Below are 24,041 nucleotides of genomic sequence, written 5' to 3' on the forward strand. Positions count from 1 at the left end.
TCATTTAGAGTCATAAGGTTGAATCATTATTTACCACTGCGATTTAGTATAAGGTTTTGATAAATATGGTTTAGACCTGATTTGGGTCATAAGATGACTTATTGAGAATGAACACTTATAAATCACATTTCATGTCATTCTTGTACTACACATCCACATTTGATCTATATCGTTAATGATATTACTATTGTGATTACTATTGGGTCTTGTTACAGTTATAGTAGCTATGAATTTTTTAGTCCTATACTAATTAATTTCATGGACCAGATTATTTAAAAGGGTATTTAACCCATAAAGTTTGGCATGTTGAGCTAAGGGGTTGTATGGTGTATAAGCAATCAAGTATAACTTAAGTGGGAGATTATAGGATTAAGTTCCTATTTAGTTTATAAGTGGAGATCATTCATCCCACCAATACATGCAAAGAGACCATCCCCTGGACCGCAAAAAGCGATCCAAAGGATCTGCTCTCGTAGAGGGACCGGATCCTTTGAACCACTTTTTGCGGTCCAGAGGATGGTCCCTTTGCATACATTGGTGGGGATAAATGGTCCCTATCTATTTTATAAGTGGAGATCATTCATCCCACCAATGCATGCAAAGGAACCATCTCTTGGACCGTAAAAAGTGATCCAAAAAATTTGCTCTCATAGGTAGAGTGCAACCTACCCCACCAATGAATGGATAGGGTCCAGGAATCCTGGACCAGGATCCTTGCTCGTGGGTAAACATCTTAGGACCTTCGTACTTACCACGTAAATTTACAATTCTGCACCAAGTGTTGTAAGCTGTGGCACAATAGCAGGATATAAGGGGATCAATTTTTCAAAAAAAAACTCTTTCCACCTCCAATCATTTAACAGTCAGTTATAAACTAACTCAATAATCACTTGTTGCTACAACAACACAATATGCCCGACATGAGTAGCATTGAGCTTCCTTCTCACTGAGATACACAGCTAGGGATGTAAACGAGCCGAACCGAGCCGAACAGTATTAGGCTCGAGTTCGACTCATTTAAGTTATATTCGGGCTCGAGCTCGACTCGTTTTAGAATTATCAAGTTCGCGAACAGTTCGAGCTCGACTCGTTATTAGCTCGATTATCAAAGTTAACGAGCCTAACTTGTTAAGCGAGCTCGGGCTCATTTTCGGACTCATTTAGAGCTCGTTTTAGACCTTGTTTTTTGGCTAATTTTAAAGCTCATTTTAAGACTCATTTTAGAGCTCGTTTTTTTTGCTCATTTCAGAGCTCGTTTTTTAACTCGGTTTAAGACTCGTTTTTTTGGCTCGCGAGCCTATAAATGAACATGTTCGCGAGCTCACGAACTGAGTATCTTTAAGCTCGAGCTCGGCTCGATAAAACTATCGAGCTCGAAATTGAGCTCGAGCTCGGCTCGATAAAATAAATGAATGAACTTGAACAAGCTTTTTATCGAATCGAGCTCCGAATAGCTTACGAATCGTTTGGTTCATTTATATCCCTATACACAGCTTCTAAAGATGGTTCTCGAGCAACAAAGGACCCTTCTTCCTCTTTCAACATGCAGCCTCAGCCCGGGTTTCTTATTCCTTCCTCAACTTGTCATAAGGTTCTTCATAGAGTCCTTCCTCAAGGTTCCTCCTCGAGCAGTGCCAACCAACGCTACTCGTAGGCACCAACATAGCACCCATACAATCTCATTACGATCAAGAACCAGTATCACAACTCGAAATGAAACAGAACGAATGTTTATTGTCATATTGATTTAATTCAAATTCTACTTGGAAAAACAAAACAAGCAAATAGGAGCGAGCTGATACGACATGGTAAATGTTAAAAGTACCAACCCTAATTAACTACCAAATGCAAAGTGTTTAAAAAGATTGAGGTTCTAGGAACTTATCCCTCCAAGGCAAAAGCTACATGCCAGATATTCAAAATCCTGTCTTCCTGCGGTTAACCATTACAACATTTTAGAAGTTCTCCATGCGACTACGAGCGATACACAGTGGCAGTCCCAGGAAACACGTAGCGGGAAGAAACAGGCACAGTCTCCACAGTCGCAACCCTGCTTGGTACATTTGGATCTTCATATCCTGCCACTCGGTGGTTCATGACTCGTTCATAGATCCTCTGCTCAGGATTTGAAAGGGTCTCTCCCTCTGTAGCCGGAATCCTCTCAGGAACTAACCTGTACACAAGACTGGCATTGAACAATATTAGTTGGGCATTGATAAACACAACTCAGTAGCAGTGCGAATGAAGATAATTACAATAATGTCATTGGGCTAGAAGACAACTCAGCACCAAAATGAACATTTCTGCTACTTATAAATTGCACAACATGAGAATAAAAAAAATATATTATGAATCAAAGCAATCTAGTAATTGAACAAACTCTGGTGTATTCATGCTACAGAGTACCAGACCACAAACTACACATCCAAACTCTTATTCCTGGAAATTCCAGGGACGGCCCAGGTAAACATGGATACTCTCCTTGTGATAAGAAATAGATGATGTTGAGCAATTCATGAACATTCAATACAATAAACAATAACAGACACTGGGATGGTTTTAATTGGAATTAGTACCAAGGCCTATTGTCAATTCTAGTAGCAAGCTTCAAAATATAATCTTTACAATTGCCAATGAAGGACTTTAATTGGCAATTTAAAACTTGCGCCAGCACAACAACCTGAGCCAGCCTATTTCTTGTCCAGTTGCCTCGACCTCCGCTGCCACTTACAATCTGACCACCACCCAAAACCCAACACCACTTGCACTGCGAAGATCGTGAGTTGGACAGAATGTTACCACTAGAAAAGTGTAAAAGCACAGTTTCCCTAGGAGAATGAGCACAAACAAGCACAGTTGCCATAAAGGTTTTGTTGCCACTTTCTTATCAACTTAGATTGCTCCTCTGCTTACCCAGTTTTGAGTGAAATAGTTTGGAGCCAAAATCCATTCCACATAGCTTGAGGTGAAATGGACACTGATCAAGAAACATAGTCCACTAGATTTCAAGGGTTAACTATATAAATTTATAAACCTAAAATAAAAATGTGAAAAAATACTAACCCCAGCTTGATAGTTTACATAGGCACCACAGTATCGATAAAAAGACAGTAAACCCATTGATTTATTAGTGGATATATGTTAGAAATTCAATGAGAATGTAAACTGCTGATCGTCACAGTGAGATGTCTACCACTCATTGTCACAATGAGTTATCTACTAAGATGATACAAGAGACACGTGGATATTAGGAATGAAATTGCACTGATTAATTATTATTATTATTATAAAGTACCTAATGATGCGATAAATCTGTCACATTCATAAATTCAGATTGATTCATATCATCTACTTTAGGAGTATGATGTTCAATCACTTGAGTCACATTATCTAGGAAATTAATTATAATGTTTGGTTGTGTATCATGTCAAATTATTTTAACACTAATTCAATTTTTGAATTTGAGGAATATGCTAACTTGGAAAGAGAAATTTAAGCCCCTGTGGCCCTGTCTATTATGTTGACTTTGTGATGGGTAGTTTCCTAGTGGATTCATCCTCAACATTGTAAATTTCAACCTCGTGACGATTGTGCAGGTGAGGATATCATCTTCACCCTACACTAAAGGTACCTAGAAGGGGAAAAAATATAAAGATTTAGAAGACAAATAAAGTGGACCAATTTCTCGCCTATAAGAAGTCAGGTGGCATAGGAGAAAATAGTGGAAACAAGAAAAATAATCAATTTTAATTTTAATTTGAGTAATTATTTATTTGGCATCAAAAAGATAGCTAACTTTTAGTTTGGTAAGAGAACCTTTCGATTTAGTAGTTGTGGGAAAATTGTGTTTACTAATATTCAATATCTGTTTCCAAGTTTCATAAGAGTTAATTCTGTTTGTGTTTCGATGAATTGATCATTTTTCAAGTAATAAAATTTCTACTTCTCTGATTCTCTATGTGAGATTTTTGTGTGAGATAATTATCCATTTGCTTATCAACTCATTCAGATTCTATCTCGGTTTTGATTCAATTTTGCAGCCATATCATAAATCCTACTGTGATCACAAAATTTCACAAAACAAAAATATAAAAATTCAAGCTGAAAGGGAGGTATATTATTAGGAAGTAACAATTTGAAAACAGCATCAATAGCTACTACCTCACCTAAAATCATCAAACTTTTAATTTAACCATATAACCTAACTTTAAAGACTTCATTAAAATTGGTCCCTTTGATTATAAGACTTGTTACCTTCCAAATAATTGTTCTTTTAACATAAAGAGCAATTACATATTACGAAACCTTAAAAAAGCCCATTAATGACATCTTAGAACGTCTTCAAATGTCATATTTTAGATCCGCCCCTCAATGCAATCTTAAAAGAACCTCTACTTAATTTGACCTCTTAAAGAATAATCGATGATCTCAAGGTCACAATAATAGATGACCTCAAGGTCACAATAATAGATGACCATGACAAAGGTCACATGCTAGAACTCCTTCATGCTATATAGGTGACATAGGTTGAGATCAAAAGTGAAAATTGAACAAATAAGAATGCAACATAATAGTTAAATAATCAACAAATTACACTTTTATTAGAATGTATACTTTTTCATAGTTATTTATGACTCACGCTTGCTAGCCTACAAAATTAGTTCTCTTATCTAGTTTTGTTAGCTAGCTGTAGCCTGCATGGCCCACTTGACCTGCTTATCTTGCCTTGTTGGCTTAACTCATCTATTGGTCAACTTGCATGATTTGCCAGCCTCATGTAATCCATCTAGCTTGTTCAACTGGCTTGGCTTGTTTAATTCACTTATGTGGTTCCCTGCAGTTCGTTCAATTCATACATTTTGTATGTTCTTTCTAGCTGCTCAACTCGTCCATCTTATTCCACCAATCTAGTACATTAAATCCACTTAGTCTATTTAATCTACTCAAGTTGTCGGCTTGTCCAACTCACTCGCATGACCCATCTAGTCCCTCTTGGTTCATTGGACTAGTTCAATCACCCCCAACTCATCCAATCTACTTGATATTTGTATTCCTTGGAAAATAAAAAATAGTATCAATATTATCCTTTGAAATGGTGAAAGGAATACTTAGGAAGGATAACAAAAAATATATCAATTCTATGAAGATTAGTTATCCATAATTAGTACACAAACATAAAAAATGAGTAGCCCGGTGCACGAAGCTCCTGCCAATGCGAGCACCCGGGAAGGGTCTATTGTACGCAGTCTCACCCTGCTTTGCAAGAGGTTGTTCCTGTGATTCGAACTCATGACCTCTAGGTCACACAGCAGAAACTTTACAGTTGCGCCAAGGCTCCTCTCCAATTAGTACACAAACATGCTAAGAATTATTCCATTAGATTTCATAAGAAGTAGAATACTTATTCCTACGAATCAAAGGTGCATTTATGCAAATATAGATAGTTTCAATAGAAATGAACACACAAAGATGCGAAAATAAACAATAGTAATTACATACCGTTCTCCTCGTGTAGGATTATCAACATAGCAAGCTCGTGTAGCCTCCGATAGATGTTGAGTGGTTGCAGGTATTATAGAGGGAGCTTGTACGGAGTAAGCATAGGAATCATTTGCATGAGCTTGACGAAGATATCTCAACTCCATTGGTGTTACATGTGGCAAATGACTCGATCTAATTGGATCCTCAATGGGCAAATGAGGGCCATGTGTCAAATGGCTCGACCGAATTGGATCCTCAATGGGTAGATGAGGCGGGCCATGTGTCAAATGACCCAACCTATGCGAATTCTCAAGTGGTAAATCAGATGTGACAAGTGGTAGTTGATCCAACCTAAACGTATCTTCAAGAGGCAAATGTGGTGGGATAGGTGCGATATGTGGCATATGGTCCAACCTATATCGATCGTCAAGAAGCGAACGGGCTAGATGAGGACGATCTTGGACATACTTAGTAGACATGATATGCCCACCCACATTTTTGGTGGATGACGACACATTTGGGAGAGAAGGTGTTGATTGTGATATCTCATTTAGTGAACGGACTAGATGAGGACGATCTTGGACATACTTAGTAGACATGATATGCCCACCCACATTTTTGGTGGATGATGACACATTTGGGAGAGAAGGTGCTGATTGTGATATCTCATTTATAGGACGAAACAATGATAACAATTTACGAACCTGCATTTTGATTGGCACAGGATGAAGATGATAAGTTTGAAATATATTTATATACACAAAAATTGTCATCTTGGATGACTGACAACAGACCAAGATCTCCAAGTACCTGTTTTGAATTAAGCTCAGGAGTAAATTTGCCCTTGTTATAATTTTCTATAATAGCAGATCTAAATACAGCCTCGGGAAGTGGCTGACAGTCCATATAAACCTTGAATTTCACCTACGCCAAAGAACACATGAAGAAGCAATGGGCATGTACTCAATGAGAATTGATGCATCCAGCTAAAAATTGAGTCGGCATTATCATGATCAATCAAGCTATATAACAATAAAAATTGATTGTTCACTAAGAGGTTAACCTTTAATCATTTGAAGATCTGCGATGACTATATGTTAAGAAGTACAAGTATTAAAATGAAAGCTTCATAGGCAATCCTAATCAAGAAATATGAACAAAGCAAACAGACACTGTGTAGTAACAAACTATAATATCAATTAATATACTTCTAAAAATAGGAACTACAATACCTAAAAAAAATCAGGTTAATGGAGGCAATTGTGGCAAGACTGAAATTGAGATGTCAGCATGTTTTAACAACACATCAGCTGCTGCAGTGGCTATATCAGAAAGCTCCAGAGATTGATAATTCTAAGAATGGTCATTCATTTACAAGGTGTGACAGGTAGCCCAATAGGTGAATCACCCCTTTTTGAGAGATTCTATTGGTTATTCCAAATATTTAAATTTATTGAAGATTTACACAACGGGCAGAGAAAAGGTGCATTTTTTTTTTTCCTTTTCGACCTATAAAAATTAAGGCATTTAAGATCCTCCACCTCTCTATCTCATACATTCATATATATGCAGCTCTCTCAGATTCCAGCCCATTCATCTCTTCTTCCTTAAATTCTCTTTCCAGCATGGGCTCAAAATTGCCATGCTTAGTACAATTCACATAAAATATAATGATAGGAAAACATTTTCCTTGGAAATTATTTGCAAAGAAAGTAGCTTAATATCCAGTCCTTGAATATGCATGGTTGGAAACTCATTTTGGAATGATCAATTTTCTTCCAATACAGAAAAGTAGTAGCTTCAAATTAATCATGTAATATTAACACTAGTAAGCATAAAACATTTTATCTCAATATAGAAGGCGAATTTCTAAATCTATACATATTATGCCTTCTTTTCCAAATCTCTTACGGAGTTTTAAATTTTTTAATCTATCATATATATTATAAATTATATCAAATCTATTGCAGTGTTAAGTTTCTGTTAATTCTCTATTGAATGTGAATGTGGCAAAATGACCAGTTGTCAAATTTAACAAATCACATGCCACCTCACCCTCCAATCAACCATATGATATTAAAAAATAAACCTCAAGGCCAATGCACTCCTATCCTGATGCCCACTCTTGTCCTGCTCATGCAGCCCCTCTCTTGAATTGCAATGTCGTTGAGCATCATACCAGTCATTCGATATCACATACTACTTGGTGTTAGACTCGACCCGTACTACCTCTCACTCAGGTTTGTTCACAAAGGCGGTGGGAAAAACATTGGCAGCATTAATTCTCCAGAAGATAAAGTCCCCAATGTGGTGGAAGTAGATGAGGCATTTGCAAGTTGGCATGGAGAAGGAATAGAATCTTGCAGGTGAAGAAATCAACTAATTCATAGCCAAAAGCATAGCAGATAAGAAGCTGCCTCAATCGTAACCAGAAGGTAAATGAAATCAGATTTTTATCTCCCTACATCAACAACAATGATGAGGATGCTGAAGATGAAAAGTCCACTGAAGTTGATAGGTTCTGTGACACAGCCATGAACTTTATGTTAGCCGGAAGGGGCTAGCATAAGCACATTTGGTCTTTGGGTTGCTTTCAAGAATCTAGCAGTGGAATGGAAGATTCTCAATGAACTGAAGTGTGCAGCTCAAAACGAGAAGAAATCAAGCTCTGATGATGGTTTGTCCCTGAATTTGGAGTGCTTGCATATTATTGTGTGAGTTGCTCTGGTTCTTCCTCCGCTTCCGTTAAGAGTAGGTGGCTCAGCAAGCCAACATACCGGGCAACCATAAAGTCAAACTAGGCACAAAGATTCAAGTGTCTATATACACCATAGGGAGGGAGGGGATTTACAGCAAGGATTGTTTGGAGTTCAAACTAGAGAGGTGGATCTTGGAGAAGAGAAGGATGAAGCACAAGCCACAGTACAAGTTCTTAGAGCTCAACTCCAGGTCCAAGACTTGCTTGAGAAAGGAGGGCAACGAGCAGTGGGCATACTTGTTTGGTGAATGAAAGGTCAGGGGAAGAGGGATGATTGCCAATGTTAGGATGTCAGAGAGGGGCTGCACAAAGGGGATACAAGGGATAGGAGTGCGATAGCCTTAGGTTCTTGATTTTTTGTATATAACAATACAGTTGTTTAGAAGGTGAGGTCGAATTTAGTGATTGGTCATTTTGTCACACCAACATTTAACAAAAAATTAACTGATATTAAATGCAATAATAGATTTGATGCAAATAGATTACAAAAAACTTCATTAAAGTAAATTTGAAAAAGAGGATATAGTACCTGATAGATTGATAAATTTACCCTAAAATAAAAGAAAACATTGTGATTATCAACAATCATTACGATATCCACAAATATAGTTGCTAAGGCTATTTTTAAAAACATTGGCATCTTACTTCCTACATAAAAAAAAAAATACCAAACAAAAGCATAAAGTGATAACATGCTTGGTGATGATATTAGTGACACAAAATTGAATGCAATGACTGAGAAACATTGGCGATGAAACATGTATTGAACTTGATGATCTTTGAAAAAAGATTCTATGAGCTGACCCAAATTTTAAAGGAGTCACTATTTGTTTATTCCCTAACTATATGTACGGTATAGTACTGAAGTTCATGAAGATTAATGTTGTCTCTACTTGAGGGGCCGAAGAGGGGAAAGAAAGGAAGAGCATCCAGAGGAAAGAGGAGAAGGAAGAGAGGGGGGACAGTTGTCTACCTGAAAGGAGAGAAAAGAAGAAAAATAAAAGAAAATGAAACATTTGCCATTCTCAAGGTATGCAAGCTAAATTAGTCTTATCAATACCCTTTTCTCTCTGTCTCCTCTTCTGCCAACTTTTGGAAGGAAACAAAAGTGGGAAAAGAGGGCAAATTATTTGTTTCTCTTCCCCTAGTTTTTAAATTCTTCCACCAAAGTAGAGAAGGGAAATGATTGCTTTCCCATCTCCCTTCCCTCTATTTGGGCTCCCTTCCTCTGATGTAGACACAAGATAAGCATGTGTTTAAGAGGTCTGAAAGTCAATTCCTGATAGTGAAATGCTTGCCGGTTCTTGCCCTCCCCTATACAATGGTCACTGTTCAAATGCAAAACCACCCGTAATTTATCTCTCTACAAATGACTGTGAAACCAGTCATGTAGGGTGTTGGCTTTTGCCACCAACATAAGCATGCTTCCTACAAGGGAAGGAAATGAGAACAAAAGCAAGGTTATTGAAAGACTTTCCCAGTGACAAATTAAGAAAATCATTAATAAGAATTTCTCATCCCTTGTCTAAGACCATATTAACTCATCACGGGAAAACCAAGTTAATTGACACAAAAGGAAGCCCTTGCCAACTCAGTGGCTGCAAGGAGCGACCTTCTTTCTATTTAATTCACGTTTAAGGGGAGAAAGAGTTCAAGTTCATTCCTTCAAGTACTGGTGAGGAAAACAAATAAGGGAACGAAGACCCTAAAGGACAGAAAAAGGAGCCTCACTGGACCCTCTCAAGAACAGCTAAAAAAACAACAGAAGCTCAATTTTAGAACAAAGAATTTGAGTCCCTCAACTGAACCTATGATTCCTTCTTTCCTCGCGGTTGCTTTTGAAGTAGATGTTCCTGTCGCTGTTGTCGCTAAGTAGCTCACCCTTAGGGTTCTTAAGAGGAAAGGCTGGTTGTTCATGGTTTCACTTTCACAGCACAATAGTTATTAGTAGGGGATCTGGGGAGTTAAGGAGATTAAGAGAATCATCTGTTCTCTTTGACACAGAGAGAGAGGGGGAAAGAAAAGACTAGGGAAACCTTCTCTTAGTTTTTCCCAATTATACTTTTGATTGATTATTTGATTTGAGCGAAAATATCATGTTCTTGTGCGCAATGCAAAGAAAATCTGACCTTGAAATATTTAAAAAAAAATCCAAATCTACTTCTAATTTATATTTTTTTTCATATCTTAACAAATAAAGTTTTAAATAAATTTCTCTCACTGATTTCTTCCTTCAAAGGAAATGGAACGAAGAAAAGTCTACGTCTTAGCTTTATGTAGTATTTCTTTCCTTCCCTCTAGGGGAAACCAAAACTAAAGAAATATTTCTCAATCAAAGTCTTTTAACCCAAGGATTGAAATATCGTGTTGAGCCGATCGAAATGGGTGAAACATTTTGTTCCGTTCGCCGATCGACACGGGCACAACCTAGCACCAAGCTGGGCGGGCGACAACCGCGGAGGCGTCACACGACCCCCGCAGTGGCCACAGAAGGCCCACGTGACCCGCAGCCATGCCGGAGGGGTCGTGCGACCCCAACGGCAGTGCCCGAGGTCGCAATGTGTCAACAGTTTTTTTAAAAATTAAAACTGAACTTAGGCAATCAACTCCTAACTATGATAGGGATAATCCCAAGAGGCTTAATTAAATCCTAATAAAAATGTAATTAATTACATATTTTATTTATTTTAATTCTAAAATATATAATAAATTTTATTTAGTTATTTATTTATCTCTTAGCTATGTTATTATTATTTTTAATGGATCCAATCGACCTCTAACTTAAATAGATAGCCAAACATATTTCTTAAAACCCTAATCGAATTATCTCATTAAAAAATCTATAAAAATTTATTTAAAACTCTAAAAATTTTAATAAAATTTTATATATTCCTAAAACCCTCCGCGTGGGCCATGGTGCCATGACGACCTCTACGGGTCACTACAATAGCAATTTTTTTTTGTTTTTTCAATTAATTTTTTAGTTTTTAAATATGTACTTTTTTATAAATAAACTATTATTAATAATAGTTATAAAATATTAAAAATCATTTCAAAATTTAAAAATTAATAAATACTTTATAAAATAATTTTAAATTTTTAAATAATTTAAATTTTTTAAATAATTTTAAAATTAAATATAATTCTTAAACATTTCAAATATTTTTTTTTAAATTGAAAATTTACAAATACATTAAAAAAACAATTTAAATTTTTTTATTAATTTTAGAATTTTTTTACTTTTTTCAAATGATTTTATAATTTTATATTTAGTTTTGAATTTTGAGAATTACTTATTTTTTAAAATAATTTTTATAAAAATTTAATAGCCATTATCTTATGAGACAATATTAAAATATAAATTGAACATCTCAAAATATAAAGCATATTTAATAATCAAATATTAATAAAATTAATATACATTTATTTTTAAAATTTAAAGAAACACCCAAACTATATCTGCACGACACGATACGATATCGAAACTGTATTGTTTTGGTCTGGAACCAAAATCTCGTCATGGATCGAGATTTTAATATATATTAGAAAATATATACTGAATTAACCCGCCATAAAACCTACCATGAGAATGTTTCAAGGATCGTTCTACGAGTGTCATAAATATTCTCATAGTAACTATTAGTATGAATAGTCCTTAGACCTGAAGTTACTACTGTTTCCTACATAAGGTGTTGTGTACTTTGACATCAACAAACGTCACCAGTAACAAGGTACTGGGTATGCAATAAGTTATGCAGAGAGATGTGAGTGATGTAGATGAGATCTATCCTTTCCATATGACGGAAGTGATATCTGTGGGCCCCTTGATTAAATAGGACTACTAAAATGCATGATCATGCTCAAATAAGTCAATATGAGATATTGAGCTCATTTGGTTAAGTGAGTCTACTTGGAGATCAAGAAACACAAAAATTGATAAAAGGATGACATGGTCTATAACTCGTTGATCAATCTAGATATCGAGGATAAACGAATCATGTTATACAATATAATTAACATAGAAAGGTTAGGTTAGATCTCGATATTCCCATCATTTAAGTAGCAATAATGCATTGCTCATCATTGCTAGATGTCAATCATTGCTTATGTAACTAAAATGTTATTTTAGAGATATTGCCAAAATTACGAGAACCTATTGGGGCACACACGAAAAATATATTGGTTTGGAGTTGGATATATTTTAGTTTGACTAAAATATGATGAACCCTAAGATTCTAATCCGAATTTGACTCATTGAGTTAGACTCAAATGAATACGGATTAGACTAATTGGATTATTGGGCTAATGGCCTATTGGGTAATGGTTAATCCAATATACTAAATCCAACCCGTTAAGAAGATTAATTCATCATTAATGGAAGAAGATCAAAAGGCAAAACCCTTGGTATTCATTGGATGAATATAAAAAGGCCCTTTTAAGTGAAATTTTAGAGAGACTCTTGATCTTCTTCTTCCTCTTCTTCTTCTCTTAGCCGAATCAATAAAGTGGGTAGCACAACGAAGGTAGTTCTTCTCCGAAGGCTGAATTCATGAGATGAACAAAGGGCGTGCTCATGTGGATACCTAAGCGGCGTGGCCACTCTGATCACGCTGAGATCCGACGAATCAAAGTTGCTACCGGGATTGTACCGTTCACGCAACAAAGTAACTATTCTAACTTGATAGAGTAGAATAATGTGTATACAGTATTCAGTTTGATCTCTAGAGGGATCGTTTTTCCGCTGCGTATGTTATTGTTTTTCACAAAAGATCTCTACATTAACAGCATATGGCCTGCATATGCCTAAAACCTTATTGATTACTAATCATAAATTCCCAAACACCAGATAAAGCAGACAAACAATCAAGGGACTGATTACTCTTAATAAACTTGATTGCTAAAAGTATTTTAGATGGGTTTTGTGTTTCTTTTTTTTCAACAGCAAACATGCTGTAAAAAAATGATATCCCAGCGACATCTAATAAACAAAATCACATTTACAAAAGGGATTTGAGCTGCCTATGTGTGACATTGTTCTGTCTCTAATTGTTTCTAGATCCAAACTTCGCTACCGTCTTACTCTAAATGATGAAACAATGGTGCCCTTCGATGCAGTAATACTTATTAGTATCCTCTCATAGCAACCATAAAATTTTAATGAAGACAAAAATGCAATGGGAATGATATTCATCTTCATTTCCGATAAGCAAGTTTACTGCCATCAGTACTCTTCTGACCAGTGTTGTGCACCAATAAGTATACATTTAACGAATATAATTGCGGGGAAAAAAGCTAGAAGATTAGATCTAAGAAAACCACAACTTTATTTACCTGAGCTGGGAAGGCGCCTCTGAAAGCTTCCGGTAACAGGTTCATCCCACCCTGGCAGGTGGCCTTATAAACCCCGTACAGAAGCTTCAGTTGGAAATCATAGAGGAACAGTTTGGCGCCTGTCTTGATCCTCTCCACAATCTCCTTCTTTCCACCAGGAAGTCCAAATACCTGGAAGCTGAAGCACTCGGGTTTCGTCTTCCTGCTGCACATAAAGATGAATCCCGAGCTCTTCTCGACCGGAGTGGCTGCGGCAGGTTCCTTGTTCTTCCCATTTTCCACCGCCCTGCTGGTGTTGGCAACGGAATTCACAGCAGCGTCCGCCGTCGAGGATGTCGGAGGATTACTCTCCTTTGGATGATTCTCCTCGCTCTTCTTCCCCTTCTTTTTGATCTTCTCTGACGGAGTCAGGGAAGCAACTCCCTGGATCCTCCTCTTCAGTTTTTGTACCTTCACCATCTGACAGAAAAGCTAAATCAGGAAGATGGGATCGGAGACGAAGGAGGAGAGTGATGCGTAGGACCAACCAGTGAAGGCCCGGCGACGATCGAGGAGAACGACGACGGAGAGAGGAAGCCCTAACGGGATCGGAATCCCAAGGCAGCGGCGAGTGGAGCAATAAACGGGTGCGCATGGATGGGTTAGCAACGGTCGAGATCACCGTGAATCCGATGGACGCCACGTGATTGAAGGTTGACGTCAGGATTGCTTCTATCTTTTATTTTCATTTTTATTTTTTTTAAACAGCCTCCGTGTTGATAAATAGAGTCGGATTGGCTACGGCCTACGTGGGCCACTTCAAAGGGACCATCCTCGAGTTTAGAGCATTTTATTTCTGGTTTTCGTTTGCGTTCGCGAGTTGAAGAAAAAGGTGCCCTTTCTCCTCTTTCACAGGTTCCGAGAAGGAATCCAGTGTTAGGGTTTCCAATTCCGCTTATTCTCCACCCAGCGATCAGCTTCGATTCGACGGTGGAGCCCTCGGCGCTGATGATATTGCTCCAGGTTTCTCAGATATGAGAGCGCCGGAGCAACTGCTCGCCGCGATGTCCCTCGCGGCCGCGCCGCCGGGGCTACCAATGGTCACCGACCAGGGTCCGGCACCCTCCCCCTCGTGGTTCGTGGGTTGCCATGGGCCCTTGTACAACTTCGCGTTGATCGTCCCCTCCGCCCTATTCGTAGCTTACCTCGCTTCCCTGGCGAGGAGGAGCTTCGCTAAGCTCACGTCCGGTCAGTCTTATCTGATGGTTGCCTACTACGCGCTCCTGTGGCTTGTCAGCCTGCTCAATCTCTTATGGTGCCTAGTCCAGGTGCTGTATCATTTGCTGCTGTTACTTTTGCCATATATTTTTTTTCTTTTACTCGGAACTTGCATGATTATGCAAACATGGTTCTTTAATCCATTTACCCTATTATGTGTTTATGTCCAATAATTTTGAGTATTTTATTTCTGCGCATGGATTCGTATATTCAAATAAGGAGGATATACTGATAGAACTTATTGGCAATCAAATAATTCTTAGGTCAACCTAACTACATCAATTGGTTTATACAACACAACCTGCTGTTTGTACAGTTTCCTTGACTTAGTATTCATTTCCTTCTTGTTGGATAAAACTATAATGGATGTCATGCTTAAAATAATATTATTGTGATAGGAAATTTATAAAACATACGATCAACTGTTGTTGCTGCAAGATTTCCCTTAGTACTTAGGTTTATATAAGATTTCCATGGAGTAAACTGTTGTTGCTGCAAGTTAGATAATGTAGGAATTAACACAAGGTGACATAACAACAGACCTTGCTCTGTCCTGATTCTGAGAAAATAGATACCGTTGGAAAATTATAGACACTTAGCATTACTGAAAATATAATTTGAAATTATTGTGGACCAGCAAACATCTGTATACTTTGTTGGAACTCAAAGTAGAGTTTGAAACAAAGCAATGTTTCGTTGGTCTCAAACACAATTATAAATAAACATTGTCTAAAATTCTAGTACCTTTTGAAATGGTTTATAAGTATCAAAGAAAAGCTTAGGAATTGATTTTTCCAGCATTCTGGAATACATTTGGTCTGATTACTTGATTGTGTTATATTTGGCCTACATGACATGATATCCTTAAGCCAATGTCATCATAGCTTAATATTCCATGGAATAGAGAGAGAATAATGCATCAACATGTGAGGTATGCTATCCTTTATATTCTAGATTTTAGCTGTAATTGATAATCACAATATCTATTTTTTTCTGTTAATTGCTCATTTTATTGATTGAATAATCCAAAAAGATACTAACTAGACAAACGAAGAAAATTGGAAATCCTTGATGAAATTGATGGCCTTGCTGAGATTCAGTTGAGAGCTATCATACTTGAGACTCAAAAAGGACAAAAGTATGTTATTGTTGTGAAGCAGCTGCTTTTATTTGAAAGATCATTCTGCTGTAAATTGACCTTTTCTTTTATTATCTACTTCCAGTTATCAAATGCCTCTGACAATCAGCAAACTTGGTTCTTCATCTTGGCCATAATATATCATGTTTGCAATTGTTTATTCATCTGTTTATTTGGAAGCAGGTGTGGCAGTGTACTTCTGCAAAGGAATCTTCATGGAATATATTATCTTTGTTTGCGGAAACTGGGTTGTTATTCATGGAAATAAGCTTGCTGGCGTTTCTGCTTCAAGGAAATCATGCAGGTGGATTGGATGTTTTGACACGTACATTTGTAGTGTCTGGAGTAATTGTTGCAGCTGATACACTACTGAAGGTAATAAAATTCTAAATGTATTTCTATTATGCCGTAAGTTGCCTTTATAGTGATCCTTTTTCAATCCCTTTCAATAAGGATTTTTAGGTAAAAATATTCTGCTAGAATATAATTTGACAAAGTTATTATTTCCACTTTTTGGATTAAAGTATTTGTCTGGAAACTGATGGATCTTTGTGCTAGTCAACAGATTGATAACACCAAATTTAGAGTAAAATAATTAAATCCATTACTGTGTATGTACTATCTCAGGCTTTGAGATTTTTAGTATTATCGAGAATATACAAACTATCTTATCTATATTAGGACAATGAATACATGACCACATTTAACTAACCATACTTTGCTCAAGGATGTCCAATTCAAGTATCCATTAGGATCTTAAAAATGGGGTTAATGTTGTCTCATGGGAAAAACAACCTTAATACCAAGAGAAATAGATAAAAATGTTAAGAGAATGATAGAACCTATAGAAAAATAGTGAGGAGACAAGATGAAGGAAAAAGTTGGAAGCATGTATGCCAGGATTGGTGGACATGATGAAAAATGGAATATGAAAGGCATGAAATTTCTGATGATGCAAATCTTTAACATTAGATAATATGTCAAATGGTAAGTAGCATTTGTCTTGTGAAAATTAATATATTTTTACCGTCTACTTGTCCAAAAGATGAGGGTATTCATTTTAATTAATCATAGTCTGACAATGGGTGGTCAAGCCTGCTCTAGAAGATCTAGTTGATGCCTTGGCCAGCTTCAGAATTCTGATAGTTCAACCAATTGGTGCCTTGGAGCAGATTTTCTATTATTCAGTCAAATCCATTGTCTTATTCCTGTGGAATCTGCCTGCATAGTTTGAGATGGGTAGATTTCGGAATTGTATAATAATGTCATCTACATATGTCCCTATTGGTTCTGCAGAGTACAGTGTGTGTATGTTCTTTGACTATCTAAGTGCAAGGGGTTGCAATAATGTTATTTGTTGGCATTTTTATGATGTGTATATATCGCGTGCATTTATAGAACTTCAAAAGCAATTTCACTCCAACAAATACTTGTGAAACATTTTTTGTAATCATCGGGGATATGCCATATAAATTGTCCTTAGATTGAACCAGAAGGATCATGTTTATTCCCATTCACTTACTACTTCAATTCATGTTAGTCTCTAGCATTAGCTGAGACTGAAGACGGTATTGATTTTGATCTACTTCATAATGTGTGGAGGATCATGTTGATTTGGAAGAAGCACATCTTCTCTACGTTTGGTTCTTGCACTAATAAATAAGAGAATATTATTGAATGAACTTCACCAGTAGTTTACTTAGTTATCCATAGGCCTTCATTGTGGTCCTCACATCACCATATAAAATAAAATGAGGAATATCTGACTGGTCTTCCCCCTGCAGACTATCTACATATATGGATTTAGGGTTCCTCTATTTGCAGACAGCAACGACAAAGAAAATCGTGCAAGATGGAGTTTGTGGATTGTCCATAAGCTGTTGCTTACTGCAGTCTATGGATTCATCTTCTTCATGCATCAATCAAAGTGGAGAGAAAGATTACCTGGTAATACTAATTTCCTTCTTGGGTTCTACTAAACACAGCGTTGCTTCTTCACTGTCAGTTATTAATTATTGTACACATTAGCAGCAAGACCATCATTCTACAAGTATGTTTGTGCTATGCTGTTGCTGAATACAATGTCCCTGTTTGGCTGCCTGTTTGCTGCAAATGGATCTGGATTTGGAATATGGTATTGATTATATCCCATTCAAGACCTTGTCTATTATAATATGTGATGCCAAATGCCAATTGTGTTTCTTGTAGGTTGTTCAATCTGACAACTGTATGCTACCACTCCCTTTATCTTCCCCTTTTATATGTCGTCTTCCTGGCAGATTTTTTCCAGGTTTTTTCTTTCACATTACCTTCTATGTCCTTGACCTGAGGAGCTAGTTGCTTCGACAATATATTTAATATGTATATCCATTTTTTCTTTACAGGAAGAAGATATGCGTTTGGAGAATGTGTACTACTCTGAAATGAAGGACGCTGGTTTCTTTGACGACGATTGGGATTAATACATCAGGCATAGGTTCCGAGCCGAACACTGTAGTTTTGTAAATTCACTGGATAACACAATACAAAACTCAAAACTTCATGAATTTCAAGCATTTGTATGACACATTTGATATTCCAATATAATCTTTGCAAATCTGTCGGCCTTTTCTAAACTCTTGTTTTCTTTTCTACATCTCAATTATTCTTTGGATGTAGGTAGCCCAGCTAGTGAGTAGAGAGTATCTGGGAAGGTTCTCTTAGTTTTCAGTACCTTTTGTGATTTTAATAGTAAAGCGAATGGGGCAAGGTGAGGACTGCTGGTGCGTCGTGGAGAAGCCGAGCTGCATCGTAAGGCCCAAGGCTAGAGATCAAAATTGCCATGGCAAAGAGGCCAAAATGGGAAAGGAAAGGAAGGATAGGAAAGGTTAGTAGAGTAGATTCTTAGATGATCTAGATAAGAGCTAAGATTGTGTTGGTGTTTATATAATGTGGTAAAAGGCCCAAGGCTAGAGATCAAAATTGCCATAGCAAAGAGGCCAAAATGGGAAAGGAAAGGAAGGATAGGAAAGGTTAGTAGAGTAGATTCTTAGATGATCTAGATAAGAGCTAAGATTGTGTTGGTGTTTATATAATGTTGTAAAAGATGATTTGTTCATCTTAATACCTTGTCAATTCGTTCCTAGACTAACACGGAAGAGGTAAATCATAGATGACTATTAGTTATTAGTGTAAGTGGCCAAGGTATAAAGAAGGGCATGTTTAGACATGCCGAATTTCGACCCCAAGATTTTATGTGACAATATTCTATACTTTAACTATTGCACCGCCTCTAGGGGACGTGTTGATGTTTATATAATAAAGGATGACGGAGAGGTTGCAAGGTCAAAATGAGTTGTGTAAGTAATTGCATATCATAGTTTGGTAGGAAAGAATGTATATCTAAGACTGTGTTGGTATTTATATAACAAAGGATGATGGAGAAGTTGTAGGGTTAAAATGAGTTGTGTAAGTAATTGCATGTCATGATTTGGTAGGAAAGAGTGTAGATTGGAGGTCGTTGGTGGTTGGCGGATGGTCGGACTACCAAGTGCCGAGTGGAGGGTGATTTTCGACTGTCCATTCTGATCCAAATTATAATCTGAACGGGAAGATGAACTCAATGAGAAACCACAATTAATTACGATTGAATCATGATCCCGATCCAATCGTAATTATATTGTGGACCATCTCTTGGTCCAAAAAAATGGATCAGAGGATCCTCTTTTGGATTCTGGAGGGTTTGAAAAACGACATGTTTGAAGCCAGGGTCGGTCAATTCAGCTTAACATCATATCCCAATTTCCTGAGAAGTCAACGGAGGCCATTGATGGATTACAAGTAGTTTAGAAGGTCACGTACACTGCAGTTCTTCATTAAAATTTGGTCCAGATCGTGGACGGTGTAAAATTAAAGTTATTCACAAAAGGAATGTAGGCTGGCCTGTTTAGTAGCCAGGCTTTAACGTGCTGAGTTGGATCCATGTATGTAAACCATGTCCAATCGAAATGGTTTGTTCATATTTACAAAGGCATAGTTAATGAGATAGAATGGATCACTCTTATCATTCAAAAATGTAATAATTATTTCATAATAATAGTGAAATAATTATGTTTTATTTATATGAAAAAAATAAATTATAAAATTAATTTATAATCGACCCGTCAAATAAGAATATGCATCTAATCTTGATCTTATTCTATTATAATAAATATATCACTCTTTAGTCATCTGTTAACAGATGACGATCCCAACGTCATCTTTATCAAATATTAATATTATTTGTATCATGTTTGACTTGTTGACAAACCTTGACTAACAGAATAAGCTAACTAGGCAAGGTGAGTCAATAGATTAGAAGAGCCCGACGGATCGATTCGATCATAAGACTAGACAAGTTAGATGAATTAGAGAAACCGATCAGCTTGGGCATTAAAAGAGAGCCAAACGGGCCAAATGGCAAGCTCATTTGTTTTCTTAGCTTATGTGGCGGAGGACCTTGTTTCGATGGAAACAAACACCATCCGTCAGCTCTTCGCCAACTCGATCAGACTTTTGCATATAGAATAGCTTTTAGCATTTTAATACTAAAGTAAATGAACATGTAAAGTTATAATCACGACCGAAATAACAAGTGATTCAAGTATTATTACATATTGCAGACTAGTAAATAAAATTATGCCAATGCAATACACTAAACAAAACCACCATCACAATCATGACTAGAATCATACACACATAATCTAGACACGCTGTTATAAACTAAAATACACTGCATACATGCAGCCTGAAGTAGATCGATATGGATCATGGAGACGCTGCAGGAGGCGGAGTACTGAGGAAGGGAATGGAAGGGATGGTCGGAACTGAAGGAATGGGAGGCAGTGAAACCTTGGGCACGGCTGGAATCATGGGAGCCAACGGTGGCACTCCTGCCACCGGCATTGTTGGGACGGTGGGCATCGGGTTATTCGGCATCAATGGTGCTGAGATTTGCGGAACGGTTGGCACTGTCGGCATCAATGGTGGCGCTGCCGGAAGTGTTGGCATTGGTAGGGTTGGGACTGCTAAGCCAGCCGGGGGTGCAGCAGCCGGCGCTGTGTCGTCAAGGAGATGCCGAGCTGCGTGGCAATGCCCAAAGGAGGCAATCAGGACTGTCATGGCAAAGAGACTGAAAAGGGAAGCCATGGAATGGGAGCTAGGCAAGTGGAGTCGATATGAATAATTAAGAGCTAAGGCAGTGAGTTGATGATGTGAGGATGAAGCAAGGAGATGGTGTTTATATATAGATCGATCGCTGCAAGAAGGTAGATGAAGTTGGTTGGCTTCCAAAATGAGTAATGTGATTATGTGTCGTGGTTTGGTAAGAACAAGTGTAGATTTATTTTATGGGGTTTGAAAAAACTCAAATGTTTAATTTAAGGTGCCTATTCGGACATATTTTGATGCAAGGGTTGGTCAAATTAGCTTAACAGTAGTATATATATCAACAATTGAGTTGGAGGTCAATAGAGGGCACTGATGGATTTTACAGGTAGTTCGAAAGGTCAACTGCATTCATCTTTCCTTACTAAAAGCTGGAACGGATCTCGGACGGTTTGACATCAAAAAAAAGCTACCAATTAATAGATTAGAAAATTAAGTAGGTGAGATTAAAAGATTGACTAGGCTAGCTAGACGGGTCGATGATAGCCATCAATTGGGTTGATTGGACTAAGCAAGTCACGTATTGATCATACAAAGATGGCCAAATGGGTTGGGGGACCTAATGCTTAAGCCCTTGGCGAGGGATGATTTTTTCTTTTCTTTTGAATGGAGCAATTGCTATTGAAGTATCGCGTTTCTTGATGGTGGCCGTAGCAACCGAGAAAGGTTCCAACACCTACAACATGAATGAAGCTCGAAATCAGTTCGGACAATCAACGAAACAATTTGAGTGAGCTGAGTTGATGAGGATTGTGTTCAAGTTTTTATACCCACGTCTCGTTATCTAATTATAAATGAACATAATGTGATTAATATACCCTACTTCATGGAGCTATGGTGAAAAAATAATGTAGTTGATAGTGTTTGTTTTAATAGATTTTGGGGTCAATTCCTAATGAATGTAAAACGTCTTGTTAGATGTCTGACATGTTGGGTTTCGTAGCAATATTAAACACAAAACACAACAAAAATGAACTCACCAAGGATTCATGCGAATTCTAATTATACATTTGGAGTAGGAAGATACCTCTTAATGCGTGAGACCCTTTTGTGTATATGTAGAGTTCGGTCGATCTCAATATAATTAATACATTTGTACAGTATTAAAATATATAACTATCGTGATATTTTCTTAAAGACATTTTATTTAAAATGTGACCCTAAGTATTTTCTAATGACATTTACTACAAATTATTAATTTTTTTAAAAAAAATCATATTAGACCATTTATAGTGACATTTTTTTTACAAATGCTGTATTATGAATCTTATTAAACCTAGTTAATTTTTTTCTCAATAATTCAAACCCTTTTTTAACCTAAACTTTTTCTGCACAAAGTTACCCTATCTCCTTCCTTCTTCTTGTCAAACAATTCTATAGTGAAGATTTCATCACACGAACGTGTGAGTCGTGCGAGGCGGCCCCTGGCGGCTTCTCAAGGCACTTGCTCACTACTTCATGAGGAGTCCATTTGTAACTTCTTGAGGCAATCATTCATGGCTTCACGAGGGGGTAGTTCACATCCTCGTCGTCGCTTGCTGCCTCATTTCTATTAAAATGATTTCCAATTAAAGAAGAAATATCATCTTTGTATGGACTGAGCATATCCATAATTGAATCATTAATATTAATCCTAAAATTTAATAATATCACTTTTACTTTACCATAGTTTTCAATCCTAAAATCTAAGTGTTATTATAATCTGAATTATTAAGATTAATAGTTTTTAAGGTTTCATCACTAAACTCTATTAGTTCATCAAATTTCTCACTATTGGATATCTCTCTATCATATATTTCTTCGTAAGTGATATTTACATCTACAAGTAATTGAATGCAGATTAAATTTGTAAATCAACTAAATGTATTTCCACTTTCACACTTTGAAATGCATCATGGTTTTGATGGAGTTCAGTATTTCTATGGTTGAGTGAGACTTAGAATTTGACCATCTTGTACTGTGAAAATGAAAGATTCAAACTTGTTCTTGTAGTCAAAGCATATCATGAATATTTAAATAACACACATCTTTTTATAGGAAAAATAATATATTCAAACTCAATTATTTGTCAAGTCTACCATAGTAATCAAATAAACTAGATATTTCATTGAATAAAAAAACTAAGTAGAATATACGATCAAGTTTACATAGCATAAGAGGAATGTTTGTTTTTAGCCGAAGTATATCGTTCGTTATAATAACTCTGTCAAATTTCTGAAAAACAGACTCAATTTTGTAAATGCTGGTTAAACATCATTAGGAAGTAAGTCATGAAAAGTTATTAAAATATGTCTTTGCATGAACACGTGACAGTCATGACTCTTCATATCAAATATTTTTAATTGTTCATATCCACACTTCGAGTCATATTCAAGGCATACCCATCAACAAATTTGATTTCTTTCAACCAACTATATAATATCTACTTAATTTCTTTGTCCAATGTATAGCAACTCTTTAGAAATTTATTGGTTATTTCATGTCGATACAACTCAGGTCTATTAAATAATTCTTTCAATTTCTCACATGATTTTGCAATGTCTTTAGTTTTTTCTGAAACATTTATCACAGTATTGAAAATATTATAAAAAAATTCTCAACATGCATTACATCTAAATTATGTCAAATGATGAGTAGATACTTCTAATATGACAACTCCCAAAATATGCTCTATGTTTTCCAACCACACTTTGAGACCTTAATAATGTAATTATTTAAATCATCAGTACTCATTTGAGTTATTGGTGCAAATCCATAATTATCTATTTCCTCAAGGATTTCCTCTCCTGACTTGATTCTAAACAAAAAATTTCTGACTACTTCATTCTTTATAAACTCTTTCTTATTTCACCTGAAAGGGTGCTTCAAAGGTAAAAATTTATGATGATTGTC

At 36.6% G+C, this 24,041-nt stretch overlaps 2 protein-coding genes across 3 annotated transcripts; one reads left to right on the forward strand and one right to left on the reverse strand.

Annotated features, from left to right (window-relative positions):
- Positions 1 to 1,714: 1,714 nt before the first annotated feature.
- On the reverse strand, positions 1,715 to 14,244 carry LOC122002481. 2 transcript variants are annotated; one of them, XM_042557664.1, is made up of 5 exons: positions 14,098 to 14,244; positions 13,571 to 14,029; positions 6,292 to 6,405; positions 5,500 to 6,185; positions 1,715 to 2,185 (listed from the first exon to the last, which is right to left on the reverse strand). In XM_042557664.1, exons 2-5 carry the CDS (start codon positions 14,027 to 14,029, stop codon positions 1,975 to 1,977), a joined length of 1,470 nt encoding a protein of 489 aa, XP_042413598.1. In that variant the 5' UTR covers positions 14,098 to 14,244; the 3' UTR covers positions 1,715 to 1,974. The 2 variants fall into 2 exon arrangements, with proteins under 2 accessions (XP_042413598.1, XP_042413599.1); XM_042557665.1 differs by having other exon boundaries at positions 13,571 to 14,182.
- Positions 14,245 to 14,366: 122 nt separating this feature from the next.
- Positions 14,367 to 18,563, forward strand: LOC122002482 (protein CANDIDATE G-PROTEIN COUPLED RECEPTOR 2-like). Its single transcript, XM_042557666.1, has 6 exons — positions 14,367 to 14,877; positions 16,149 to 16,340; positions 17,750 to 17,912; positions 17,997 to 18,099; positions 18,174 to 18,255; positions 18,350 to 18,563. The coding sequence occupies exons 1-6, from the start codon at positions 14,584 to 14,586 to the stop codon at positions 18,425 to 18,427; spliced, it is 912 nt and encodes a 303-aa protein (XP_042413600.1). The 5' UTR covers positions 14,367 to 14,583; the 3' UTR covers positions 18,428 to 18,563.
- The last annotated feature ends 5,478 nt before the right edge of the window (positions 18,564 to 24,041 follow it).

The sequence above is a fragment of the Zingiber officinale genome, chromosome 7A (assembly GCF_018446385.1).
Source record: "Zingiber officinale cultivar Zhangliang chromosome 7A, Zo_v1.1, whole genome shotgun sequence".
NCBI lineage: Eukaryota > Viridiplantae > Streptophyta > Magnoliopsida > Zingiberales > Zingiberaceae > Zingiber > Zingiber officinale.

Bases quoted from the DNA above. Each gene is read 5' to 3' on its own strand.
- LOC122002481 (XM_042557664.1), bottom strand. From the start codon at position 14,029: ATGGTGAAGGTACAAAAACTGAAGAGGAGGATCCAGGGAGTTGCTTCC. The intron at 6,186-6,291 runs GTACTTGGAGAT...ATCAAAATGCAG, and splicing joins CTGAGCTTAATTCAAAACAG to GTTCGTAAATTGTTATCATT. The intron at 2,186-5,499 runs GTATGTAATTAC...GTTCAATGCCAG, and splicing joins AATCCTACACGAGGAGAACG to TCTTGTGTACAGGTTAGTTC.
- LOC122002482 (XM_042557666.1), top strand. From the start codon at position 14,584: ATGAGAGCGCCGGAGCAACTGCTCGCCGCGATGTCCCTCGCGGCCGCG. The intron at 17,913-17,996 runs GTAATACTAATT...ACACATTAGCAG, and splicing joins GTGGAGAGAAAGATTACCTG to CAAGACCATCATTCTACAAG. The intron at 18,100-18,173 runs GTATTGATTATA...TGTTTCTTGTAG, and splicing joins GGATCTGGATTTGGAATATG to GTTGTTCAATCTGACAACTG.